Source organism: Amblyomma maculatum, chromosome 8 (genome assembly GCF_055883805.1).
Source record: "Amblyomma maculatum isolate TAMU_Amacu chromosome 8, ASM5588380v1, whole genome shotgun sequence".
Classification (NCBI taxonomy): Eukaryota; Metazoa; Arthropoda; class Arachnida; order Ixodida; family Ixodidae; genus Amblyomma; species Amblyomma maculatum.
The window spans coordinates 120,696,645-120,722,274 of NC_139351.1; the positions used below are offsets into that span (position 1 = coordinate 120,696,645).

The window sequence follows — 25,630 nt, forward strand, 5'->3', positions numbered from 1 at the left end:
GTTAAAGAGCCCTAGGTGGCCGAAGTTGCAGGAACTACGGTGCCTCTCATAGCTTGAGTCGCTTTATGACGTTAAACCCTATAAACCAAACGAAACATTTTGTTTAGAGAATTGACGAAAATGACTTGCAGGATTCGTTTCTGGCCCCACCTGGTAGATTACAGAACTTTTACAATAACTGAGCAGGTGCTCTTCTTATGCTACCATGTATAAATTTATTTTGTCTAAAAAAAGGCCTATGCTGCACTCATATGCAGTTTTAACCTTTTACTGCTTATACAGTACAGCCTTTATCAATGTTGTCATATTACCTTATGCTTGCAAAAGTGATTCTTAAGGTAAACATGAATTATCAGCTCTCAGAAGTGCTGAAGTCTTGCTGTGAGAGTACTCACTGGAAACGTTAATCCTACTGATTTTGAAATTTGTTGGCTTTATTGTGTCTATTGCATGTGCCTGGGTTTCATCTGTTGTTTTGATGTTTTTAGTTATTAGAAAAGTATTTTTATTTGCTAATGTTACTTATACATTATACTACGTCTCCTAATACACCTACTCACTCTTATATGTAAATGTAGGGTTCAGAAGCAACGAAATGCTGGATGTTCAAAGGTTTTAGTCTGCGTTTCCACTTCATAGTTAAAGGAATCTTGTTTTTAGAAAGCAACCTGTTCATAAACTTTTGATAGAAGTGTGACAGTTTACCAAGTTAGCAAATCTTTTTGTTCACTCAAAAGATCCATTAGTACTCATCTTTCTGGGTAATGCTGTAGTTGGTATGCGGTATATTAGTGCTAGGGAGGCATGGCCATTTTTAACTTTATATGTTCAAACATGGCCTGTGATTGTGCTTGGTGGTAAATACCATTGCAGGTTTCGAGCTAGGAGCAGTCGTTAGGTGCGCTTGTTTTGGCAACAGGACAGCATAGTCATTAGGGCTACTAACCAGCATTTGCTGCAGATTGGGTTTATATGGTCTGCATTTATCCAGTATGTACTGTACTGTCAGATCAAATTTTGCTGTTTTCTTTGAACTGATGGCACTGAAAGAGGAAATTCATGCATTTAGGATCTAGGTTTCTAGCCTTTTGTGTTTGTTGTCAGGTATAGTCTCTCTAACTTTGCCCATTCTTCTTTTTCTTTGTATGGAAATTTACTTGCAGTGTTATTCTTTGAATACAGATTTTAGCTCCCTCAGGCAGAAGAGATGCGCTCATGGAAAGAAACCAGATTGCACAAGTCCGCTTGCCCCTGCCACCCTATTGCAAGCCCTACGAGGGATTCTGTACTGCAATTGTTTCCTAAAACCTCTGAAGGCATTTAGTTGCTGTTGATGACGCTATATTCATGGTATATGTTGCGTGAAACGTGTAATTGGCCCGATTATATACACGCATTGTTCCTTATCTTGGTTATCATTCAAACCCGTCTCATTACGTCTGTTGGACAATGAATTTCAGACCTGATAAGATAAGAGTGACAACAGCATGCTCTCCTTTACAAGAGGTGCATTGAAGCTACCTCACTAGGGGCGATGAAACTCTTCACATTAGCCGTCACAGTTTTGTGCTCTGGTGGGTGTTACATAGTTCTTTCTTCTGCTCGGTAGTTGTGCTTCGTTAATCATTAATGTTATTGTACTAGGTAAAGTTGTTCAGAAAGCCTCGTGCAAAATGTCATGCAAATTTGGCAAACATGCTTCGACTTCACTGCTATCACTGCACAGCGTGCTCATGCCGTATTACAGTAGTTGTTTTGTTCTGATATTTTATACCTGTTGAGGTATTCCAGTCACAATGTGGAGGTCATTATGTACAGTGACTATGTGAGTATGTATGTATAAATTAATTTCATTGAGTTTGGTTTTTGTGTGCCTTCTTTTGGTGATTGCTGTAGCGACTGCACGGCTTTGACTTCATGCTCAGAGTCTAACCTACTTACCTTGGCATTATGCTTCCTTTTAGTTGGCTTTATATATATATATATATATATATATATATATGAGTTAGTTTTGTGTGTCACCTGCTAAAGCAAGGCAGTGAAATGGAAGTGAGCTTTTCGTACAGTTTACACACATAATTCGAGATTGCGTTTATTGTTCCAAATGGGAACACACAGAGGATGGGATGACTGCACGGCAAATGATGCTGTTTTGAAACAGTTATTGCCTTTTGTGCCCCCCTTTTTACTCATCAGCTGGCCAGGTCTTCACTCGAAGCTTGAACCTTCCTGCAATCTCCGATTGGGACAGGGCTTGTAAGGATGCCCTCAGACCCGACATAGTTGACAACGATCCTACGTACATCGTGAGCCCAAACTTTGATGGCATCGCGAGGTATCCCGCGGACGCATTTTGCGTGTGGACGCTGCGTACGCCACCCGGAAAGGTAAGGCAGTCGGCAACGAAGCGACAGCATGTATCTGATCTCGTAGCCTTCCAGCTTAATTGCGTCCGTCGTTGCGTCCAACAGCGACTCGGGTTCGATCTCGACCGCGACGATCGCATTTGGGTGTAGGCTAAACGCTAGGCGCCCGCGTACTAAGCGAAAAGCCCACGTGAAAAGATCGAAGGTGGTCGAAATGGACCTTTTTCAAGTAACGCCAGTGCGCGTGCGCGAAGCTCCCTCGGCCACAATTTTCGGCGGGGCCAGGCGAAAATGGGAGGAGTTCGCTGTACGTGCTTTTCCACGAAACGACGTCTCTTGTTTCATCGATGCGATGAACTGCTGCAAAATAACTGCGCGAAGGGCTAGTGTCTTGTAGACCCTCGGAAATGCACGCATTGTATGGTCCCCACCTCCCCTAGCTTGTCTCAAGCGTAGTTGGGGAGGGGGCGACGTCAAGGTGTGTCCACAGATGATGCACAGGCTAGGCGAGACCAGCTCTACACTCTACTGCTTGGAATGCTCATGTAACCAGTCCCGTCAATCATACTTTGCCTGGCGGCCTCGAGAAGGGCGCGGTGGCAAAAAGGTCCAAAGCCTGAGTCGTTTAGCGTTTGTTAAACGCCATTAACCAAACAAGCAACCATGCAATCATAATCCCATTACCTTGTTTCCAGAATAAAAGGGATGGGGTACAGTGTCAACACTCGAATTATAATGTGGATATAGTGTGTCGTAGTAAGAAATTAAGTTTCGGTTTCCTGTGCGGCACAATATGGTAGCGCTTATATAATAATGAGCTTTCTACGCGCGTATTTTTCTCGCATGGGTTCTTGTAAGTGCTCTCTCTGACATTTTCCTTATACAATTTCGTTTTATGTGCAACACACTGGCTGTGCTAGCACCGCGTTTTGGCAGTCGTGCTAAACTGTGTATAAGTTTCACCTGCTTGTATTTTTGCTTATTTATCTACCTGAGGAATGACCATTCATTCATTCATTCATTCATTCATTCATTCATTCATTCATTCATTCATTCATTCATTCATAAATATTTATTCATAAGGATGACTCGATGCCTAGAGGCGAAGTCGGTGGGTATGGTAAGGTTGAGGGCGCCAGACTCCGACACATGAAGTCTAGCAGGGCACTAAGCTTGAGCTTGGCATCGGTACTAAAATTCACTATTTAACTCTATCACAATTCACAGTATCATTCGAGTGCATGTTCACACTGTACCCCAACCCCTTTATTCCTGAAACAAAGTAAAGGGATTATGATTGCATGGTTGCTTGTCACGGTTAATGGCGCTTAACAACAGCTTAAAGACTCAGGCTGTGGACTTTATGCCAGTGAAGAGTTTGAAGTCGTCGACAAGACGTCTGCAATGCCATACCAGTTTTTGAAGCAAAGGAAAACTGCTTTTCTACAGCACGTAGAAATCCCGCACTTTTCTCTGCGCGAAACTTAGCGCACTACGCGCGCAGGACGCCCTGTGTAGACAGGACGCCCGTTGCTGATTGGCTGCAGTGGCTACGGCACTGAGTTCGAGATACAAGCGGAACATGTACATTTCTTTTTTTTTTCTTCACAGTTTAGTGCAAGGTAAATAGCAATAACTAAATGTCAACAGCGTAGTCGCTAATTTTGAGGGCGACGGGATGAATTAAAGTGCATTACACGGCCCACTAGAGCAGACAGTTCGAATTTGGCGCCGTAGTCGCTGCAGACACTAGTGCCTAGAGCGTATTTCGTATGTAATAAATAAGGTCAGATTCTTTTTCATAAGGAGAAAGAAATCGCCGGATCGCCTCGCGCTGCTAGGCTTTAGAGAGGTTTTCTTTCAAAACCTGATATGCCATCGTTATATTCCCGGCTACAAAAACTTGTCGTTGGCTCTAACCACCTAATGTGTTAAATAAAAACATAATTAGTGAGTTCTAGCTTTATAGCTCTCTATGGCAGAATTTCGCATTAAACTTTAAACTGGGTCTACCGTGTGAGTTTGCCGTTGCAAACATTTGTTTCTTTCATTTCGAACTCCTTTTCACTAGAACCTTTCAACGTTCGCCGAAACATCTGCTATAATGTGTGTTCCGTATTAATCAGGATTGTAAAAATTTCTCCTGCGCACACCACTGGGATCTTCGTGCTCAAACACAAAGCACGGTATAGCTTTTGATGGTCCATGTTTTCGATTAGTAATATAACATTGGAATTTGCCTACATTTCCCGTAATCGGCGAAAAACTGCAACCTGATGCGGCAGAACTTTTTCGCCACTTCTGGGAAATGCAGGCAAGTTCTGGACAGAGGCTACCTTAATTGCGCTCGATGTTCGGGCACAAATAGTACTATAGTCCACTCAGGACAATTTTTCGCTGCCCGGAAAGACAAATACGGAACACGCTGTATATGGACTGTTTTCGGAAAATTGGCAGCGAGAGACAGTCACGGATTCTTGTGCAGGCTTTTACTTAGGTTGAAAACGGGAACTATATGAATAGTAGAAAGATGTACACAGCAGCGATTTCCTTCCACATCCCTTTGCTTTTCTGAACTCGTAACGATTTCCTGAAACCGCCGAACTGCCCGCTTGAGCTAAGCCCCCCAAAGAAGTAAGTTTATTAAGGCGACAGCCCTTAATGGCTCACACTGTCGGCGTTCGTTCGTTCGGTCACTATAGCTGTCAATGAAATCACGCCACAATGACGCCATCAAAAAATAAAAGTCCTGTCTCCACCGGGAATCGAAACTCCATCCCTCGGATCTCCAGCCGAGCACTTCAACCATCTGCTCACGCCTGGGATTTTTTTTTTCTTTATTGTATGGAAACGTGGAGGCTAACCAAGAGAGTTCTACTTAAGTTGAGGACAACGCAGAGGGCTATGGAACGAAAAATGGTAAGGGTAACATTAAGAGATAGGAAGCGGACAGAGTGGGTCAGAGAAATAACTAAGGTTACCGACATTCTAGCGGAAATTAAGAAGAAGAAATGAGCATGGGCAGGACATGTAATGCGAAGAGAGGATAACCGATGGTCGCTTAGGGTAACAAACTGGATTCCAAGAGAAGGAAAGCGTAGCAGGGGGAGGCAGAAAGTTAGGTGGGCGAATGAGATTAAGAAGTTCGCAGGGGTCAAGTGGATGCAGCTCGCACAGAACCGGGTTAAGTGGAGAAATATGGGAGAGGCCTTCGCCCTGCAGTGGGTATAATCAGGATGATGATGATGATGATAATAATGATGACGATTGCATGGAAGTACTTCAAGTCCGATTTAACCAGGTCGCATGCCGCAACCTGTCATAGCACACGGGATCGTGAAACGGACATCATAATTCTCCTTGTCTGATGATGCTGATGGGGCCATTTCCCTTTGTATCGGGGGATCACAAAGTTATGGATCAGGCCAGGAGAAACGGGTAGAAAAATTGAGGAGTGGGAGAAAATTCTATGCTAAATGTTCAGCCAAATAGTCCAAAGAAGTAAGAAAGAGAGAGAAAGAAGAAATTTAACAGGCTTCTCTGTTGCGCCACCCGTCCTCGAGGCGGCGCTTTTGATAGCGATGACAATGACGCTGCAATTAGTGATAATGATGGTGCATTTAGTTGATAGTAATATTGAGAGCGAACGTGATGCACCATGTGCACCAACAATGCTTAGGCTGTCACATTTCTGCAGGGTATACGTTCCACAGCGCTGTCGGAATTTTTGAGTTGCGTATAATGAACTAAGTTATTGGGGATTTACTTAGAGCCGCTCCGGTCTCCGTGCGCGACCCCTAACACCTGAATGGTTTGAGAGGGCGGATGTTAGCTTGGAGGGCAAACTAATATAGCGCTATCCGTCTCTTTGCGGCTAGCTGGCTGTCGCGGCTTTGCCACCTGCTTGCGTCTTCAGAAGGTCTGTTATGACCTATGACAGAGCAAAGTGTAGTGTTGCTGCTCCCCAGAGCTTTGTCCATACTCTAAAAAAATGCATGTCATAGTGAGTGAAGTTTCCGTGCAATAGCTAGAAATGCTTTCACACTAAACAGCCTTTAGTTAGGCCTGTTAGGCTTAGCTAGGCCTAAGCGAGCGTAAATAACTTACGAAGTTGTAATTTCGGACAATATGTGTTCAGATAGCAACGCACTTGTGACCTATACAGACCTTTAGGTAGGAGCCCAACACGATCAATCAGGCTTAGATGCCTGTCAGATACGCTCAGATTTAATTTTTTATTTTGTTCACGCTGACTAATTAGTATTCATTACACTTAATTAGCATTGGCCTTGGTCATGGCCATGGTAGTAATGGTCATCACAGCAAGCCATAGTACTTCACTGGGTTAGGTTGAAGGAAACAGGAATCCGGAAACCGACGTAATACAAATCGACCGTGCTATGCTATAAGTATTTTCGCACTAAAAAAAGCCATTACATCGTGCGCCGAGCTGCCTTGTTTTCGTTTCCGCAGCCGGCACCGCAGAAAGCGTTTCTGATGAGAAGGTGACGAAGCCGTGGTTCTAGACAAACGTTTTGCTTTTTGCACATCTTGGTATGAATTTTAGGGCTTTTGACTTTCAGGCAGAGTCCAAAATATGCCTGCGCTTTGGTGGATACAACTAGCTGCATAAAAAAAAAAAAAAAAAGAAAGTGGCAGGGGAAAGCTGGCAGGTCCCTGTCAGCTAATTTTTTACCTGATAAAGCGTATTGTTCATAGGTGCGACTTTCGAAGACGGACGTATCCTGGAACATCTTGGAGCTGTAGCTAAAGCATTATTTTCTTCATAACGGCACTTTACAAAACCATGCGCGACTTTCGCACAAATGGCTCAATGTTGCAGGTCACTGGACTCTGTAATCGTGACAGTGTGACGCGTGTCAATAACCTGGAGTTAAGCTGCGAACCATCTGCAAAAAGATAAACAACAGGGCACTGCAGCAGCACTATCTAGAACGTAGAGCTTGCACACCAACCGTAAGTCAACATATGCTATCTCCTCAAATTTAAGGCGATATCATATAAGGACTCTTGCTTGTACTTTCGGTAATGAACGGTTAATGGCTGCTTGTTGTAAGTAACCTTCATAATGAAACTTCTGCGTTGTGTATACAATCTAATCAGATAGGATAAAAGAGTTTGAAATTTAAAGTACTTTTTCTTCGTTTAGCATTGAGGTTCGCCTTTGGATCGCCTCCGTGTTCTCCTTTGGATTGACGCCGTGTACTCTACGATGGCGCGCCGACAACGGGCCCTAAAAGCGTTTATAGTTTAAAAATTCAGCTCTTCACCGATAGCACATTTAGGCGTGAAATACATTGCATAAGAGGCTCAGCGAGTTCTACACTCTGTGGCAATTTTTGTGGTAATGGAGCGGAATTGGATGAGAGCTATACGGCGCCGAAATACGTCCCATATACCCATTATACCCACTCAGCGGAATATAGTCCATGCTATATGAGTTACAGTCGATTCAGGATATATCGAAGGTGGATATTTCTAATTATTGGCTATATCGAACACCCAAACTGTGTCCTTGAAGATCATTTGGAAAAGTGTATGAAAGTCGAGCAGTATATCGCTGTATAATTTCTCCGCGCCTCTCGATACAGCGAACTGCGCGTCGTCCTTTCTCTGTGGCGTTTCTCCTAACGGCGTTTTTCAATCTATTTCTATGCGCGGACACAGAGATGACCTTTGTGTGTCCGATGAGGGCCTTCGGTCAGTGGTACTACTTACTTTCCAGGTCATGTCACTGTCGTATACAGTGAAGCAAACCTAACTATACCTAAAGCCTAACGACAGCTCTCGCGCGTGGCGTCCTTCGCTTCTGAGGGTGTTGCAGAAAGCAAGCCGTCTGTATCTACTGTTACGAAGCGTTTATACACAGATAACTATTATTCTGCTGTCTCTTTCACACGAGGTGATCAACTTGGCTTTCGAGGAGTTCTCGCTACAAGACTCTATGGACTGCGTCCGCGACCGGCTGGCCTTGTACACTGGAGTATTCAAGCCGCAGTCCAGGTCTCAGCAGGAGAAACAAGCGCAGAAGCAGCGACCGAGCGCGAACTCGGTCCTCGACGACCTGGCGTCCGCGGCCCCGCTGGCCCGCTGGTGCGGACCATGGCTTCCGCGCGACTATTCACTACCGCCCAACACCGCCGCCACACTTGTATTCACCTCCGGAAAACTGGGCACACCGGGATTTGGTTTCGTCGCGCGATATTACCTGACCGATGCACCTGTAGGAGGTAAGTTATAGTTGGTCGAGTTGTTGGTTTATATTTACTAATTTTTTGAGTTGGTAGGTGATTGAATGAGCGCATTGCAATATATATATATATATATAGCTCATATCCTATCACCATCCGAAAATGGGTGCAAATGATGGCTGCCACGACAGCTGTAGTAGCACTCTCAATTTTCTGTACGTGTACCGACTACATTGAAATACAGTGGTAGTTTTGAGGTGGGCTCTTAGAGGGAACCTGATGGCCATGTGTCTGATTATGAATATGCACTAAAATTACCGTTGCAGCAGGTATTACTACGATATCCAAATATCTATTCCATGGTGTGCCTGTCTGTCTCTACGGTAGAATGCCATTTGTGATGTCCACATTGTGTTCATTGCACCCTTTATATTGAAAGAAACGAATGAAAAGTAGAACCAACTTCAGCAATCCTACTGACGCGTTTCTGAAAATTATCAGAGGAGCTCAATGAGGCTGCAAACATGATTGGAATGTGTTACACACCACGGCCGCGTGCCCTGTACTTGAACATACCGAGCACACTTTTTTCCTCTCGTGTATACGCCCGCTCTGGAGCCCTTCTCTGGAGCCAGTGGCAATCAGCAGCTCGGCGAAATAACTGAGCGATTTTTCAAAATACTGGACCGAAAATTGCAGTCACAGCTGCGCGTATCGTTACCTGCAACTATTCTTTATTCTGAAAGCTCGAATACTTTAAGGAATGTTCAAAGAGCACTTGATGAACAAATGAAAGCTTTTGCAAAGCGTAGTAGAGGGTGCGTAAACCCTCAAGCAACATTGCACCCCTTGCACCCATGCGTCTTTAAAGAGTGCCCAGGTGCATTCTGCGTTGGCGTGCCGAGCGTACTCCCTTTCCTTCGGCAAAAAAAGAAAATAGGACAAATAAGGGGTTGCAAAGGGTGCTTCAATCATATGTACAGGTGCAGCAATAATATTACGGAGCACCTTTCTGGTGTTTGAAAATTTCTCATGCCTTCAGGGAATACAATGGTTAATCGTACCATGTACGCTAGTGCAGCAGTGGCATCTACAGCCTTTGTCAAACGTATAGAGCCTGGGGGATCTACTTTCTAAGCTTGCTGAAGGCAAGATTTTTCGTCCTACCCTCTTCAATTGCTAGGACTTCCACGATTGTTAAAGAAGTCAAAATACACGGCTTAGAAGCAAACCTCCTGGGCTCTAAACTTCTGACAAAGGCTGTATTCACGTACATGTATTACATACTTCACAATATATTTATCAGGTTACGCGTGACAATATATTTTATTTCTGAAGCGTGCTCCATAATATTATGGCCGGGACTGTACAGAGTGCCAACTATAGTTTAAGGTCTTGGCATATTCAGCATCAGCCGATTGAATGATATATATATCGGTCAATCAATTAATTGATCAATATTTCGATCAATCATTCGGTCAATCAATCGATCAATGCTTGGTCCCCGCCAAAGTGCTAGCCCGAAAGGATTTTATTTCTCCGCACTTACACACGCATCCACCTTCGTTGCTGCAGTTACCCTCCGTTTTTGGTTGTGCACTCATTTCGGCACTCCAGATTTCTCATCCCTCCATCCTTTGCAGATCCTCGCTTGCTCCTTGCGCAAACTATTGGGGGTGTAGTACACACAACCATAGGCCTTCTTTGTGCGGTCATACACACGTAAAAATCAAGTTAGCAGTATGGAAGTCCTGCAGTTCGCATTTATGTTATAAGAACGGCTGATGCGCGGGAAAGAAATGCATCACTGACCAGGACATAGCCACTGTAGCCCATAGATAGCTCTCAGACTTTCTCGCTGATTAAGGGGCGATATGAGTACTTGCACTTCACACAACGCCTGTGCAACAGCTCGCTCTTAACATGAATACGTCAATAAGGGAGTAAAAAGGGTAGCTTATATGTACTTTGGTGCACTCCCTTGTAGGGCCACATCATTCTCTCCAAGCTCTGGGGTTGATTTTCGTCGTTAAAAATACGGGATACCTATGGTCGGCAGCATAAGTTGATTTTCACTAACAAGTATTCGAATCTCTAGCAATTAGCAAGGTTTTAACCGAGATTAAAAAATTACAAGAGTTTAACGCTGCTGAATCAAATAATGAGCGAAAGCATTAGCTGCGGATGACCGAGCGTTCTTCTTCTTCTCTTTTTCTTCTTCCTCAGCCCACATATAAAGTCCCGCTTTAACCAAGCCGTATGAACGTGCCTTAGTGGCCTATAGGGGTAACGTGAATGCCAGGGTCCTAGCAGGCTGATTCTGATATAACCGTCCCATATGAAACGAGAGACCCAAGTTGGCAGCTCCTGCCAACTGAGCCGCGGCTCCGACCGCGCCACGCCGACCGCTTGAGTTGGGAGCCCATCTCTCGCTTTTGTGTCACGTGGAGTGTGACGTCACAGCGTCACAGGGGTAAGACGTGGCTACCGCTGCGCCACGCTGAAGGCTTGAAACCTAGAGTAGTATTGCTTCTGTAATAAAATGTCTTCTAATTGATAACCCCGAAACACCTGGTCTAACCATTAAAGCCTCCTGCCATTGCTAACTACATGGAATAAATATGATTTGAGGAACTTATATGCCTCTGTTGCCAAAAGTACATTATTTAGTACATTTAGTGTTGTAAATGTACCACAGGATTTGGGAAGAATATTATACCCCTACAAGGGAGTGCGCTAGATGACATATTACTCCCTTTTTACTCCCTTATTGGGTAATCTATGTTTAGAGTGCAGTGACTCTTGTCCATAGCGAGCGGAACGGCCACTTACACGGGTGGGGATCAGGCTTAACAGATATTTAACATTTACAAAATTGTGCAGAAGAGTGCCAGGAAGGCGAACTGAGGTGCCGCAACTCCCAGTGCGTGGACGAAGGCAAGAAGTGCGATAGAAATGACGACTGTGGGGATGGCACGGATGAAGAGCACTGCGGTAAGCTTAGTACGTTCGCCCAATGTTGCGCTGAGCTTTTTTTTTGTTTTCTTTCTAACGCAAAAGTGTTAACACCCCGACGTCAAAAACATTGCCAGTTGCAGTCGTCGGCTTCGACGATTTGAAGCTAGATCAGCCCAAAAAAGTCGCGAGCGTGCCTCTGACAGAAACCTAAAGCATATTAATCCGGACATTTTATCTCTCTAATCCGCCAGTGCTATTAAATAATTTAAACCAAGCAATGTTTCCCCGTTTTCAGCACTCAGATATTTTCACTCAGAAAGTTTTACAGAACAGGTTTATGTGATGACACTGCATGCATTTTTATTTGTATTGGTTCTTTCGCGTACTTTTTTGCACAGTATATTGTTAGCATCTTTCGTGCTGGAACGAATAGCGTTTTTTTTTTTCTTTTTGGTCTATCGAATGTTTGTTTGTGGGAAAAACTAATACTGCTGATGTTGCCGCTGGTCTGATGCAATGCCAAACTGAAAAATGAGGCGGAACCTCTGTCAAGCTTGCGAGCTTTTAAGTACTGTCTCCTCTAATTAGGAGAAAATAAAAGTCTGAATGATTGATTGAGATAGGAGTTGGCTGGTGACCTGACCGGGCACGGAAAGACCAGTAGATGCAACGGCACACCGATGCTCATTTCTCTTTCGTTCATGGGTCCCGCCGCGGTGGCTCAGTGGTATAGAGCACTCGACCATTGAACCCAAGGACGTAGGATCGAATACCGGCCGCCGCGGCCGCTTGTCGATGAAGGCGAAAAGCAAGGCGCCCGTGTGCTGTACGATATTAGTGCACTTTTTAAAGAACCCCAGGTGATCGAAATTTCTGGAACCCTCCACTACTGCATCCCTCATAGCCTGTGTCGCTTTGGGATGTTAAACCCGTTAACTAGCCAATTTTTTTCTCATGAAACTATCAGACGTTATTGGTCGGCGAGTTTGTCACGTCTCAAGATCAAATCGCATGGTAGAGTTCAAGGGAGCCGCCTACTCGGGTGACTCTTTTGATAAGGAAGGGTGAGATAGGAAGCGAGCACAAGGAACCCTTGCACTTCCCGTTTGAAGCTTTTGTGCCTCGAAGGTAAAATGACAGTGGTTCAGCGAAGGTTACACCCGAAAGATCTAGCGATAGAAAGTGATTACGTTGCTATGCTGGCTTTCCAAGGTCAGTTAAGGATGCAAGCGACACGGAGGTCGCGTCTTTTGCATTTAGAGCTTTCGCCCTGAAACCACTATCATGCCTCTGGGAGGTAGCATGGAAGTGTCTATTTCTCTGACCGTAATGCTATGACGATCCCATTGAGCTCGAAACCGTCACCTGAGATACCGACGGCTACAAGACGTCTCACGTCGTCTAAACCATTCAAACGGTGGCAGTCACCTTTAAATAGTTCAGAAGCGGGCATTGATGCATGTGTTATTTCTTTGCATAGGCGATAACATATTCGCTTAGCGTGCTGTAGAAAGGTAAACGGATCTCGCGTATGAGCTACATAAATTGCATTTATCGCTCGCGAAATGTTTCTTTATGCGAATGCGACCGTCAGTAACCCGGCGGGATTTTCCGCACCCCCTCCCGGTAGTTGCTGTGATTAAGAGCTGCTTCGCGGCGTAAATAGGCTTGACTATATCCTCCTGAGATCGCTGTCTTGGACGTATATGCTTATGTACATGTTTCTACCATTATATCTAGCGAACATTGTTGGGTGAGGCCATGTTAAGCTCTGGGCATCTAGGGGAATCAGATGCTTTTTCATTGTGCATTTTTATACCATGTGACAGCAACCCACCGTAACATATAGTATAGATATCATTGTTTTCTTTTATTCGAAACCTCTGGAGATCATACTTATAGTCCAGGAAGAAAAGTCAAATCGTTTTTTGGGAAATGAAAGGCCCGGAACTGCTCCACTACATGGTCGACATCTCAACCGCGCCGTATGCGAAAAAATGAAGAGAAAGAAGAGGGGCAGTGGGAAGTTGAGATGTGTGTCACCTGCACCTATAGTGAACTAGAATACTAGTTCACTATACCTGCACCGAAACGCTTACCTCGTGGCCCGGTTCGAAATGTCCAGGCAGAACAAGAAAAACTGATTGATTTATAGGAAGGGAAGGGCGCGGTAACTGTCTCACTTGTTTTCTGTGGACACCTCAACCGCGCTGTAAGGGAAGGGAGGAAGGTGGGAGTGAAAATTGATTGGTTGGTTTTTGGGGTTTAACGTCCCAAATCGACTCAAGCTATGAGAGACGCCGTAGTGGAGGACTCCGGAAATTTCGACCACCTGGGGTTCTTTAGCGTGCACTGACATCGCACAGCACACGGGCGCCTTGCTTTTCGCCGGCATAGAAAAGTGGCCGCCGAGGCCGGGATTCGATCCCGTGTCCTTGGGAACAGTAGTTGAGCGCCGTAACCACTGCGCCACCCCGGCGAGGTGGGAGTGAAAGTGGAAAGAGAGAAAGAGGAGTCGTAGTTGAGGGATACGGAGTAATTTCGACCACCTGGAGATCTTTAACGTGCGCTGACATCGCACAGCACACGGACGCCTCTTCGTTTCGCCTCCATCGAAACGCAGCCGCCGAGGTCGGGATCGAACCCGGGTACTCCGGTACAGTAGTCGGGCGTCTTACCACTGCACCACCCCCGCGGGGCAAGGAATGTCCAGGCAGAACAAGAAGTAGGTGACAAAACAGAAAGGGAAAAGAGAGACCGATATTTAATGAGCGGAGGGTGGGGTGGTAGGCTGGCAAAATCGTCACCATGGCCATGGTACCCAAGAGTAAGGAAAATGTGAAGGGAAGAAAAAGGAGAGGTAGAGGGAAATTGGGGAAGACGATTGCATGTTGCAGTTGCATGTAGTGACCCGAGCAAAAAGGCGTCCACATCCACTTCGGTTTGCATCATCCCTCGTACAGATTTTAATGCGAAGCAACGCGACCCGTGTTCTGCACACGTGGATGCGTTTGCATTGATTGCACATGTCAGCGATGGCATCCCTACTGAAGAAATTGTATCAGGCAATGACGGGACGTTTTCTCACACAATCTCACTCAATTCGCATAAGAAATCACATACAAATCGCATATAATTGTATTAGATCTCATAGTTTCTTGTACATTATCATAAATTATGCGATATATTTCATGATAATGATGTACACCGTATGAGAGCCTATGCGATTTGATGAGATTTTGTGAGGTTATTGCCCGGTAGAACTTCTAATTTTTCAGTAGGGATTCCATGCACACTCGTGTTTTAACGTTGAGAGCTAACGTCGATGATCAGAGTGGTCGTGACGTCACAACCACATGACCTCGCTTGGGTAATTCAAATACGCCAAAACGATAGCACAGTACAGTGGTGGTGACGTCACTCCAATTTACATGGTTGGGGCGTAACAAAGACTTTGAAAGATAAACTGTGATTTAAAGACGCAACATGACCGGAAGATCATTATAACTTGTAAGAAATCAAAATAAATTGCGCTGAAAAAAAATGGCGATGAGATGCGAGTTGCACCCGAGAACATTGAGACTGATGTCAGACATATGGCGACACTTCTTTATTTAATGCATGGGAATATACGCATAAATGAAAATATCGAATAACAGGGTTGCACAATAATGATCGTTATACCTCCACACTGCTCATCATCACATATATCAAAATTCTGGGAGGCACGCACATTTATCGTGATAGCGTAGTCAGTCAAGGGGTTCTTCCAGGCCAGCATACACTACGCGCACAAAAGCGCACTGCTCTGGGAACATTGATTTCTATGATTGTGATTATTATACACATCAGTTGATTACAAGGTTCTTCCACAGACTTAAAGTCCCATCAAAACAAAGAGATTCCGACGCGCAGAGCAGTTTCCCCCCAAAAGCAAAAATTGCATTCTGTACCGCGTGATTTCAATGTCATTTTAAGTGCTCGTCGTCAGATACGTTCGTTAATAAACATAAATACTTTGTCGTCCCCTTTCAGCTGGTATAAATGCAGTGTCAGTAAATCAGAGCTAAGTATTGTGCTTTTGCGGTCCTTTTTTTAGCTTGTTGATATTTCTCCATGGTTACGACGTCAGACAGTTGAAAAGAGCGCATGTCAATATAAACAAAGCGCGGAATTACGACCACGTAACGGATGTATCGGTACAAGGTAAACGTCAGTGGTGGTCGAAGTTCATTAACAGGTAAAATGGTTTTAAAAGAAAAGTGCGGTAACTATTGACTTGCTTTTCGATGGACATTTCAAAAGCTTCGTAAGGGAAAGGATGGAGGAAGGCGAGGAAGAAGAGAGGAATAATCGCTATATATCGCTGAGCTCCGAATTTATTTCGACAACTAGCACATATATGACTTCACGGGCCGCCACAATCGAAATGTGGCACTTGTTCGGCAGGCGAAAATCTAAACATACATTAAATATTGATACCCCAAAAGATGAGAGACGGATTGACTCCGCCAACCAACGTAGTATCGTTCAAAGCGTCCAAGTAGCGACTGTTCATCCACATTTATGGACTTTCTGACCTAAGTTTTAGGTAAGCCTCCCAAATTTAGGAGATGATCAAACCTATTTTGTCGGTGTGTGTTTGAACTGGGTGAACTCAATTCTCTAAGTGAAAAAATTCAAATTTGGGGGTCTGCGTGTACCAAGGTATATGAGTGTCGAGAATGGTCGAACCCATTTAGGGCATGGGCCAAGCCAATCTTCATCCGAGCCAAACTAGACTTATCGAACCTCAAATTCGGCCAAGTTCATTTCAAGGTAAAACTTTGGGCAGGCCATGACAATTTATAAACATGCCCAATGCACTGTAGCAACTATGCATGCACTGCCATTCATATCCTGCAGAGCCATTGCTAAATTTGCATTGTTTGTTGCATTATCATGTCCCCGTTCCCCACTGAATCCAGCTGAAGCCTGTTGCTCGTTCCAGGCATCCAGGAAATATAGATAGGTAGAGTTGAGGTGTTCACGCACTAAAACCAAAGGCAAATGCCTGACCTCAAAAGAAGTCCTCCAGCCAATGGCATCGGTCTGCTGTCGTGACGTCATCATCCGTCTGGATGACGCTAAGCATGAAGCGGCGACCATAAGTCACTGCCGTTAGCTGGAGAGCTTGCTGTGAGGCCATTACATTTGTCGATTCTTTCGTAAGTATGGTACACCCTGTTTTACTCCCAGGATTCGACGTAAGCGGTCAGGATGCGTCGGAAACGTGCGGCCAGCCGCAGACAGACCCCTTCCGCTTCCATGGCGACGAGGATGCGTACATCGTCGGTGGTCGCCGAGCTAAACCCGAGAGCTGGCCGTGGCAGGCGTCCCTGCGGCTCGCTGAGGACCCCGTCTATGGGCACAAGTGCGGCGCCACGCTCATCGCCCGCCAGTGGCTCGTCTCCGCGGCGCACTGCTTCCGAACGTGGGTGCGAGTTATTGCATCTCCTCGCACCCTACTTGTTTTGTTTGATTGATTTATAGGAAGGGAAAGGCGTGGTAACTGTCTCACTTGTTTTCTGTGGACACCTCAACCGCGCCGTAAGGGAAGGGAGGAGGGTGGGAGGGAAAGAGAGAAAGAGGAGCCGTAGTGGAGGGCTGCGGAGTAATGTCGACCACCTGGGGATCTCGTGCGCTGACATCGCACAGCACACGGACGCCTCTTCGTTTCGCCTCCATCGAAGCGCAGCTGCCGAGGTCGGATTCGAGCTCGGGTACGCCGGCACAGTAGTCGGGCGTCTTACCACTGCACCACCCCGGCGGGGCCTACTTGTTTTGCGATCCTATCCAACGGCTACGAAATGTCGAATCAACGGGCAGGCATGATTTCTGGAGGTGGCAGCAGACGGGAAACACAGGCTCTGAGCTAGGCACAGTCGGTTATAGTTCATCCCCTACTGCTTTTATTAATGCGTCAACACTGTATGACTATGTAGGCGGCTTTTGCATGGGCGTGACCTTCTCGGAGGTGTAAAAGGGGTGGTATATAGGAAAAAGAGTGGTACCATCAGATAGAAGTTCAAGGAAATGTGTGCAAGTGACAAAATGGTTGATTTGGGTCAGATAGGTAATTATTTAGAGCAAATTAAGTGTGTAATTGGGAGCCAAGATTGCCGCCAGCCAACTTCCAGTTTCGTTTCTCAGTTTCCTGTCAACTGTCTCACTGGATTCCACGTGTCTCAGTTTATTAATTGGTTCACAGGAAGGGAAAGGCGCAGTAACTGTCACACTTGCTCTGTGGACACCTGAACCGTGCCGTAAGGGAAGGGAGGAAGGTGGGAGCGAAAGAGGAAAGAGAGAAAGGGGAGTCGTAATAGAGGGCCACGGAGTAATTTTGACCACCTAGGGCTCTTTAACATGCGCTGACATCACACAGCACACGGACGCCTCTTCGTTTCGCCTCCATCGAAACGCAGCCGCCGAGGTCGGGATCGAACCCAGGAACTCCGGCACAGTAGTCGGACGTCTTACCACTAAGGGGACGTGTCTCAGTGGAACGCCCCTTGTCGTTCCTTTAAACGCATCAAAGTTCACCTGCGTTCTATAAATGGTTTGTAGGAAAGGAAAGGCGCAGTATGTCTCTCACGAAACCCCGTTGACACGCGAAACCCCGCTGTTGTTAGTGAAATGTACATCTCGCTGACAACACAGCAACGCTCAGGCTTACGCATTTCTCCAGTGCAGATTCTGTAGTGATCTCGGACAATTTTTGTAGCGCTTGAGATATTACTATTAACTTAGCTTCCCCTGTTCTTACCTTGTCAATGTGGATGGTCCCATTCCTCTGAAAAACAGACTACACTATACTGGTATTATACATCTGTGCGAAACTGGTCTAGATCTAAATCTAAAGAACATAACACCATACTCGTGTTGTAGGCTGCCTGCAACACGAATATGGTGTTATTTTCTTTAGATTTAGATCTAGACAACATGCTGCACCTTACGTTACAAACCTGCCCCAAGCTTGGGCGAGAAGTTATTAAAGTTTTATTCTGACAGAACTAAAGCCACCGTTCTCCAAAAAATCGGACCTTGTGAGCGGAAAATCACAAGCACGCAGGTGGTAGCTGGAAGGTGACATAGCCGGGCACTGATAGGTCGGCGGGTAGTGTGACGTCGCGAGACCACGTGACATGGCCGGGTCGGCAGGAGCTACCTACTCGGGCAGCTTCTTCGTTATAGGATAGGATAGGATAGGATAGGATAGGAAATATGTTAATTTCTTCTTTGTTATAGGAATCGAAATAACTGGGACTCTTGAATCCCTGTAGTCAGGCAAGCTGCTCCTAGTCCAAACAGGCATATTCGTATGGCTTAGTTCAAACGGGGTTTATAGCTGTGTAAAACCATCTACAGTGTTAAAAGTGTACGGAAGCAAGTTGCAGAACGCCGCACTGCCGCCTATTTATCAATCGCAACACATTTTGGCGACAGGGATGCTACTTCAACTTCCGGAACCGGCTCACCATTGCTTCCGCCGCGCACTCTTCAAGTTGCGCTGGTCGCCTTAGGCTGATTCGCTCTGTAGGGATTTAGGTCGCTCTGTTACATTCGGGCGCCTAGTTCCAATCGACCAATGGAAATCATCGCTAATCCTTTGCTCGCATAGCGCTCAAAGTTCCCTAGGTCACTACTGCTGTTTCGGAAGTCTACAGCGCAGGAAGTGCTAAAGGAAGCTAGAGAAGTTTTCCCGTTTTAATGGAGCCTTAAATGCAGTATACTTTAGGAGGTCTTCGACTGCCCTCCGAAAGTTGTAGCAGAGATAAAGGAAACCACGATGAAGCTGTCCTTTGTTACATTTCGATGGACCGTATCATGTGTTTTGCTCGTATGCAGCTGGGGCGAGCCGTCTGACTGGATAGTTTACATGGGCAAGTACTACCTCGTCGAGGACGAAGCTACACAGCAACTGCGCTACGTGGACTCGATCGTCATTCACCCCGGCTACCAGATGCAAGTGGTGAGCGTAGAATTCATTTTCACCAAGAACAGTTTTCTGACATTCAGATAGTTTTAGAAGAGTACATGTTTTAAAATTGCAATGAAATAAAAGGTTTGGCAGGGCAATATTTTTATTTGCTCTTGTCATGCGGCTCACATTGCAACTCTTCTTGCTTCCAACTACAAATGTAATCACTTCTCTTGCACGACGCGTCGAACAAAGCGTTGTTAGTTGTTCGCACTTTCCGCATCCGCCGCAAGAATATGTGAAAGTTGTGAACAGGTACAGAAATATAAAATCAGTCTCTAGGCGCCTTTTTTTTCATGATAATTTAGACTGGTCAATAAACTTTGATGAGTACGACGTTGTTGCGTATTTTGTTAAAGAAACCACTACATTGCACATCAGTATATTCGCATTTTCGTTGTTGTCTTCTAGGCAGAAGCGCGGTACCTCTAAAAGTAAGCATAGAAAACATAGGGGATGCTTTTTTCAGCGTTTACAGTTTTCTATTTTAAAAACTACGTCTATACATCAATATGACCTGAGAAGGCGGTGGGGGCTACAACAAGGCGGACGTCATGTACTACGTGATTGGTCTCGGTGATTGGCCGCTTAACGCTCAGCCGGAATTATCTAGTCAGCTGTTTTATTTGAAGGGCCACTATTATACAGTGAAATCGAAAGCTGCCAGCACCAAAGAGCAACTGTAAAGTTTTCTTAATCGACAATCGTTCAAAAAATCGAACGTCAAAAATAGGCATTTGACGGCACGTTCAGCTGGCTTTCCCGCATTATGTGTTTATAGAATAGCATTGTTCAATCTATTTGTGAACGAAATAAATTAAGGCACAATCTGTATACTTGAAAAAGTTAATATAATTATGGCGATGGCCCCGCGAACAGCGACGCCATTTTAGAAATATGAAACGCGGAAAAGCCAACTTAACCGGTCTTAAAATTCTTTTTTTTTTTTAATTCAATATTTCGGCCAACATTACCAATTGAGAAAACGCATGAAATATGTTCGCGTTCGATGCTGACTTCCTGCAACTTGGCCATGCAATATTGCCTCATAAAGTAAAAAAAGTAGAAAAAAGGTGATTACATAATTTAATTGTGTGATCATTATTCTATAACAAGGGTATAATGTACACCTTGATTTGCAATCCACACGCACAGACCCCATCGACGTATCTGTCGCAAGTTTTAAGATAAAATTTTGTAAACATTAAAAAGATCACGTGGCGGGTGTACTCCCTTAGAAATGAATTACTGCGGCTAATGGAAAATGCACATTAGCAGAGGCGCTTTACAGCCTCTTCAATAGCGTCAATTATAAATAGGTAGAATGTCATAAAAGAAAGACGGTGAGCGTCACCGTCAAATGTATTCCGACCATACCGCCTTTTTCCGCAAGTGACATACGAAGGTTCACGGTTATAACACGCGCTCGCAAGTTATACTAGCGATAAAATACGCTTGAACTACGGCACCCAAGAATTAACTTGCAGCTCCTCCTGCTTTTTGTGCAGATCGCACAGAGGATAGTACTCTACAAAGCAAACCGCTGCAAGCCTTAGAAGAAAACATAACCGTGTGTGTATCCTAAGCCCCACCAAGCGTCATCATTCTGGCACAATGTTCTGTTTAGGCATTATATGCCTTTTTCTTCGAAACCAAGTCAATTAACGGCTTGAGGGGCTAGTTGGTGCTGCATAATACCCAGAAATGTGCGCGTGTGTTGTGTCTCTTCGCTTGTGTTTGTGTTTGTTGAGCCACATTTCTGGGTATTACCAAGTCAATTATAAGACGAAATGATGCGCATTCAATCATCCAGATTTTTGTTCCGGTTGTTTTATTTTTTTTTTCTGCACTAAGTATTAGGCTCATGGAAGGTAAAAGAAGGGAGGCTGATTCTTTGTCAGGCCTTAATTTCTCTTTTGGTTTCGCCCTTGCCAAATGCAGTGGTCTGTCTTAATAATAACAATTAAAAACAAGCTGGCCGGAACGCAGCGCTACAGACTCAGCGCTACAGTTTTACATTAAGGTCATTTGTTTTCACACAGCAGTCACGCTTTAAAAAGAGCTACAATTCTTTGTATACCATGTCGCCTGATAAATGTAGTTAACAGCACAGTTATCCGGACTGTCTGTAGCCATCGTTCTCTCTCAGACCCTCTTCAATGAAGATGCACATTACTATTACTCCCATAGGCGCTGAAGCAGGCGATAATGCATACTTTTATGTTAGAGTTTCTTTTTTGTTGTTAGGGCAATCGCTGCATGAAAGCCGTTGATCTTTCAGTAGAAATCTGAGGTGTTAGTAGCACTCCGTCCCATTCGTAGCGTTTCTTTTGTTCGTATTTTCAACGCTTGAGTCTTTTCAGCTGAGTATGCGGAAGCTAATATGCAAACATGGCATTTCCTTGCAAGATACGTATACATTTTTGTTGTCACTGCTGCTTTGAAGGCTATAGACAGTCTTTATTTAGCGCGGTTCGCTCCGGAAACTATAAGCGTCGCTATCGTTCATAGGTGCCAAGGTGACATCCAAAGTGGCTTTTTCCTCCTCTGGCCTTCCAGAAGCAGCAGCTAGTGGAGAATCGGAAGGACCATGACATTGCCCTGCTCAAGCTGAATGCACCCGTGACGCTGACCGGTCAGGTGCAGCCCATCTGTCTCCAGGAGCTTCCGGACCTAGCCGACAACACCACATGTTACGTCACTGGCTGGGGTGCCACGCGTGGTAGGAACTATGAACTCTGCTTCGATGCGTGATGTTGAAGGGATTGCAGACATGTATTGCACTTCACTTGATCAGATAGCATATTCCTTTCCCCAACGATCATTAGCGCCAACTGAAGGCGCGCAATTATTTGATATTGTGCAGTGCTTTCTCTCCATACTTTCTACGCGCAATTTGGACAACTAAGTTGATTACGGTAAATTAGTTATAATTGTAGCGCGGAAAAGCATTGACGCGATATGGTGGGCCGGCTGGATCGCTTGCGATATACTCAGGTCATCTGTTTCTTATCCAAAGGTACATAGTTTTTATTTTTTTTTTCGAAATACTTTCCACTCTCATTTTTTGAACACAAAGTTTAGTAACAAAAGGCCACCTGCGGGCCTGCTAACCCTTACATAGAAACATCCTAAAAGCTCCCATAGTTCTGCCTTCTTTAGGAACCAATTTGCAGCTGTAACAGGCGACCCTGTCTTACTTAAGAGTGGAACTCCGATACCTCCCGAGGCCCTATCGCATGACTTAATCACATGGCCCAGAGTTGCCTGCATGATGTGTTCTTTTACGACCGGTCAACCGCAGTGTTTTTGGTTAGTCGTTGTGAACTCTCCATCGTCGCTCACGTGAAACCGCAGAACTCACAATGCCCTGGAGCTAACACGGGTTCCTTCTGCTTACTGTTTTTGAACAAGGCGGACTTATTTGTGTCATTTGGCATGTCCCAGTCTCTGCAAGCGCAGATCAGTTTGCGATACGTATGCTCAAGGGTGCTGAATCTCGTGGATCGCAAAAAGGCCGTGATGTATTTCGGTGCCTTGAACCTTCTAACCAAATCCCTCTTCGCCATCTTAACCCCGGCCTTCGGTCAATGCCCTGTAGAGGTCGAGATGAGCCCAGTCCTGAAGCAGGCTGCCGTGCTTGTGCTACCACTGGACGAATGCGCCGCCTATTACAACGGGACGTGCGTCATCAACCAGCTCATGTACTGCGCCGGGTACGAAGATGGCCGCCGTGACTCATGCCACGTAAGTAGATGTGCCTTTGTCTCCTAGCTTCCTTCGTCAGTTCCCAATCTCGTCTTCAAGAAAAAATTAATATTGTGTATTATGTAATCCGCACGTGCTCATTATAGCATATTTAACCTTTTTTTTTTATTGCTGTATACTTATTACTTTCATAGAACAGTTCAGAAAGGTGAACTGTGTACCGCAAATACCTAAATTCAATAAAAGGTAAGTTTTCCATTCACGTAGCCCGATGGCAAAGAAATCTCGGACTTTACGTTGGATCCCCGACCGCAACAATTCCTAATTCTTAAACAGAACAATTAAGCATTTTCATTGTCACCATCACGCAACTCCTTCCAAATTCCACAGTGGTGTTTGACGAAGACTCTAGAAAACATTTTTACGTTTCTATAACATTTTTCTCTGCTTTTGCTGAAGCCACATAACCGTGTCTGTAATATGTTCGTTGATAACGCACAATCGACCTCCTCGATTGAGGTGTCCGTGAGCTTTGCTGCCCGAGCCGTTTATTCTATCCAGGGTGATAGCGGCGGTCCCCTAGTCGTCAAGCAGGAAGGGAGGTGGCAGCTGGCTGGTGTCATATCGGGTGGTCTTCGATGCGGAGAGCCACGTCATCCGGGCATCTACACCAAGGTGAAACCACACTACGCGTGGATACGTGACGTCATAGCGGACAACGCCACGCGCTCACCCTGACTGACGTCACTCTGAGCAACAGGTAACAAGCACCGCGAAGGCCAGGCGTCTCTTCTTGGGAGCACACCTGTCGACCCCTTAACCTTAGCGTGCCCTTTAGCGATGTGAGCGCCACCAACTATCCCGACCATTGGATAGCGACGAAATGACGCACTTAAGCGACCAGCAGTTTGCGGTAAAACAGCTATGGCCTTGCCTATTTTTTCACCAAGAAAGTTCAAGGTATGAACTGTGCCTATAGGATGTGGCTTTGGCCTATTTTTTGCGTTACTCGTTATGTCGCGTGCAAATGAGGGAAATTTGTTTTGAGGTCACGAGCGACTGCTTCACATACGCAAGTATATGAATGATTCCTCGCAGACGCCGTTATGAATGAGCCGCACAGGACAGGAGTTTATTGAGTGATTTGTCCTCTTTGGCTACTGTCGCATTTTTGTAAACATTCAGAAAAAACAATAAGGTATAACTACAAGCGCGGTTGGTGGTCATGTCAATGGCGTGGGTCTTTTCTTCGGACTGCTCGAAAAGTAGAGCTCTGTTGTCGATGGCCTAATTTTCTTGCATGCCCTGGAACAGAAAATAAAAAGAATGGAATATAAAATGAAGGCCATGGTTATCAAGCTTAAAACTTGTATAGGCGTTAGGAGTTTTTATTGAGTAGTTGATAGAGTGCGGCAGATTTATGAATTGATCGCTCATGCTACTTGCCATGTGAGCAAAGGTGAGCCATGTGATTGAATTAGAGCAAGGGTGCATATTTTACCCTAGACAGTTGTCGCCGAACGAGGCTTTTGGCTGATATTAGATTGCTTGAATGCGAAAATCGCCCTCAGTAAAGTGCACGATTAATCTCAAGCTACTAATAAATAATAGATTTTCTTTTTCGCGGGGAAGCCTGAGGAAACCGCTTTGTAGCACACAGTCAGTGAAGAAAATTGAATCAACTTTCACCACTGATTGCCCGTTAACGGGCTCTAAAGTATCGCATTCCGCGTGATCTGAAATACAACCGTCGCGGCTGTGATTGAACTCGCGACCTTGCACGTGGCATTCGAAAGCAATGACCATTAAGGAGCAGGGACGGGTGCTACAACTGATTAAACAGTAAAGACATTCAGTGATGATTAAAGCCTCACCTAACTATACCTCGAAAGCTAACTGATCAGTCGTCCATTCTGTCCTACCCGAAAACACCCTCGAAGCTGTATTTATGATCGCTCAAGCTCCATTGTTATCCTTCTGCACAGTTTTTATACCCTGTTCCTATTGCTTATTCTTTTTACCAAAATAACAGTTGGTACTCGATGTGGTAGGGAACGTCCTAAAAATGATCAGCTTCTTTTTTTCTTTTTTTCAGTTGCAAAACTTCTTAGTGCTTTCCTCGATTTACTTGGTGCTTGTTTCCTTCCTGGAATGCCTTTCGTGCAAATGACCTCCTCTATTTGTCTCATTTTTAATTTTTATTTCGCCAACGCCGTTTGCACAGAACGCAGCAGCAACTCACCTCCAGGAGACAGCGTCTTCTCGCCTCTCTTGCCTGGGAAAACACAAGAAGCGACGTTGTCAGAAGCAAAATAAAGAATAAAAGTGAAATTCGATGCGAGTCTCAATGGCAGAGGCACTGTCAG

At 45.1% G+C, this 25,630-nt stretch overlaps 2 protein-coding genes across 2 annotated transcripts in view; one reads left to right on the forward strand and one right to left on the reverse strand.

The window, feature by feature from the left end:
* Positions 1-25,600, forward strand: LOC146182356 (transmembrane protease serine 9-like). Its single transcript, XM_084577448.1, has 10 exons — positions 1-1,574; positions 2,197-2,387; positions 8,290-8,617; positions 11,462-11,572; positions 16,775-17,009; positions 19,424-19,547; positions 22,116-22,278; positions 23,158-23,303; positions 23,826-24,024; positions 25,489-25,600. The coding sequence occupies exons 1-9, from the start codon at positions 1,535-1,537 to the stop codon at positions 24,000-24,002; spliced, it is 1,515 nt and encodes a 504-aa protein (XP_084433574.1). The 5' UTR covers positions 1-1,534; the 3' UTR covers positions 24,003-24,024; positions 25,489-25,600.
* LOC146182357 (uncharacterized) overlaps positions 24,383-25,630 on the reverse strand; it is a 96,384-nt gene continuing 95,136 nt past the window's right edge. Inside the window, exons 22-23 of the mRNA XM_084577449.1 lie at positions 25,507-25,539; positions 24,383-24,569 (exon numbers count right to left, since the gene is read on the reverse strand). Of these exons, the coding sequence (XP_084433575.1) occupies positions 24,552-24,569; positions 25,507-25,539 (51 nt within the window). The 3' untranslated portion in view covers positions 24,383-24,551. The remainder of the gene's footprint in view (positions 24,570-25,506; positions 25,540-25,630) is intronic.

What these genes read in the sequence shown, in the direction of transcription:
- LOC146182356 (XM_084577448.1), top strand. Translation starts at nt 1,535, where the DNA reads ATGAAACTCTTCACATTAGCCGTCACAGTTTTGTGCTCTG. An exon ending in GCGGCGCACTGCTTCCGAAC is followed by an intron (nt 17,010 to 19,423) that starts GTGGGTGCGAGT and finishes GCTCGTATGCAG; the next exon opens with CTGGGGCGAGCCGTCTGACT. An exon ending in TGGCTGGGGTGCCACGCGTG is followed by an intron (nt 22,279 to 23,157) that starts GTAGGAACTATG and finishes AATGCCCTGTAG; the next exon opens with AGGTCGAGATGAGCCCAGTC.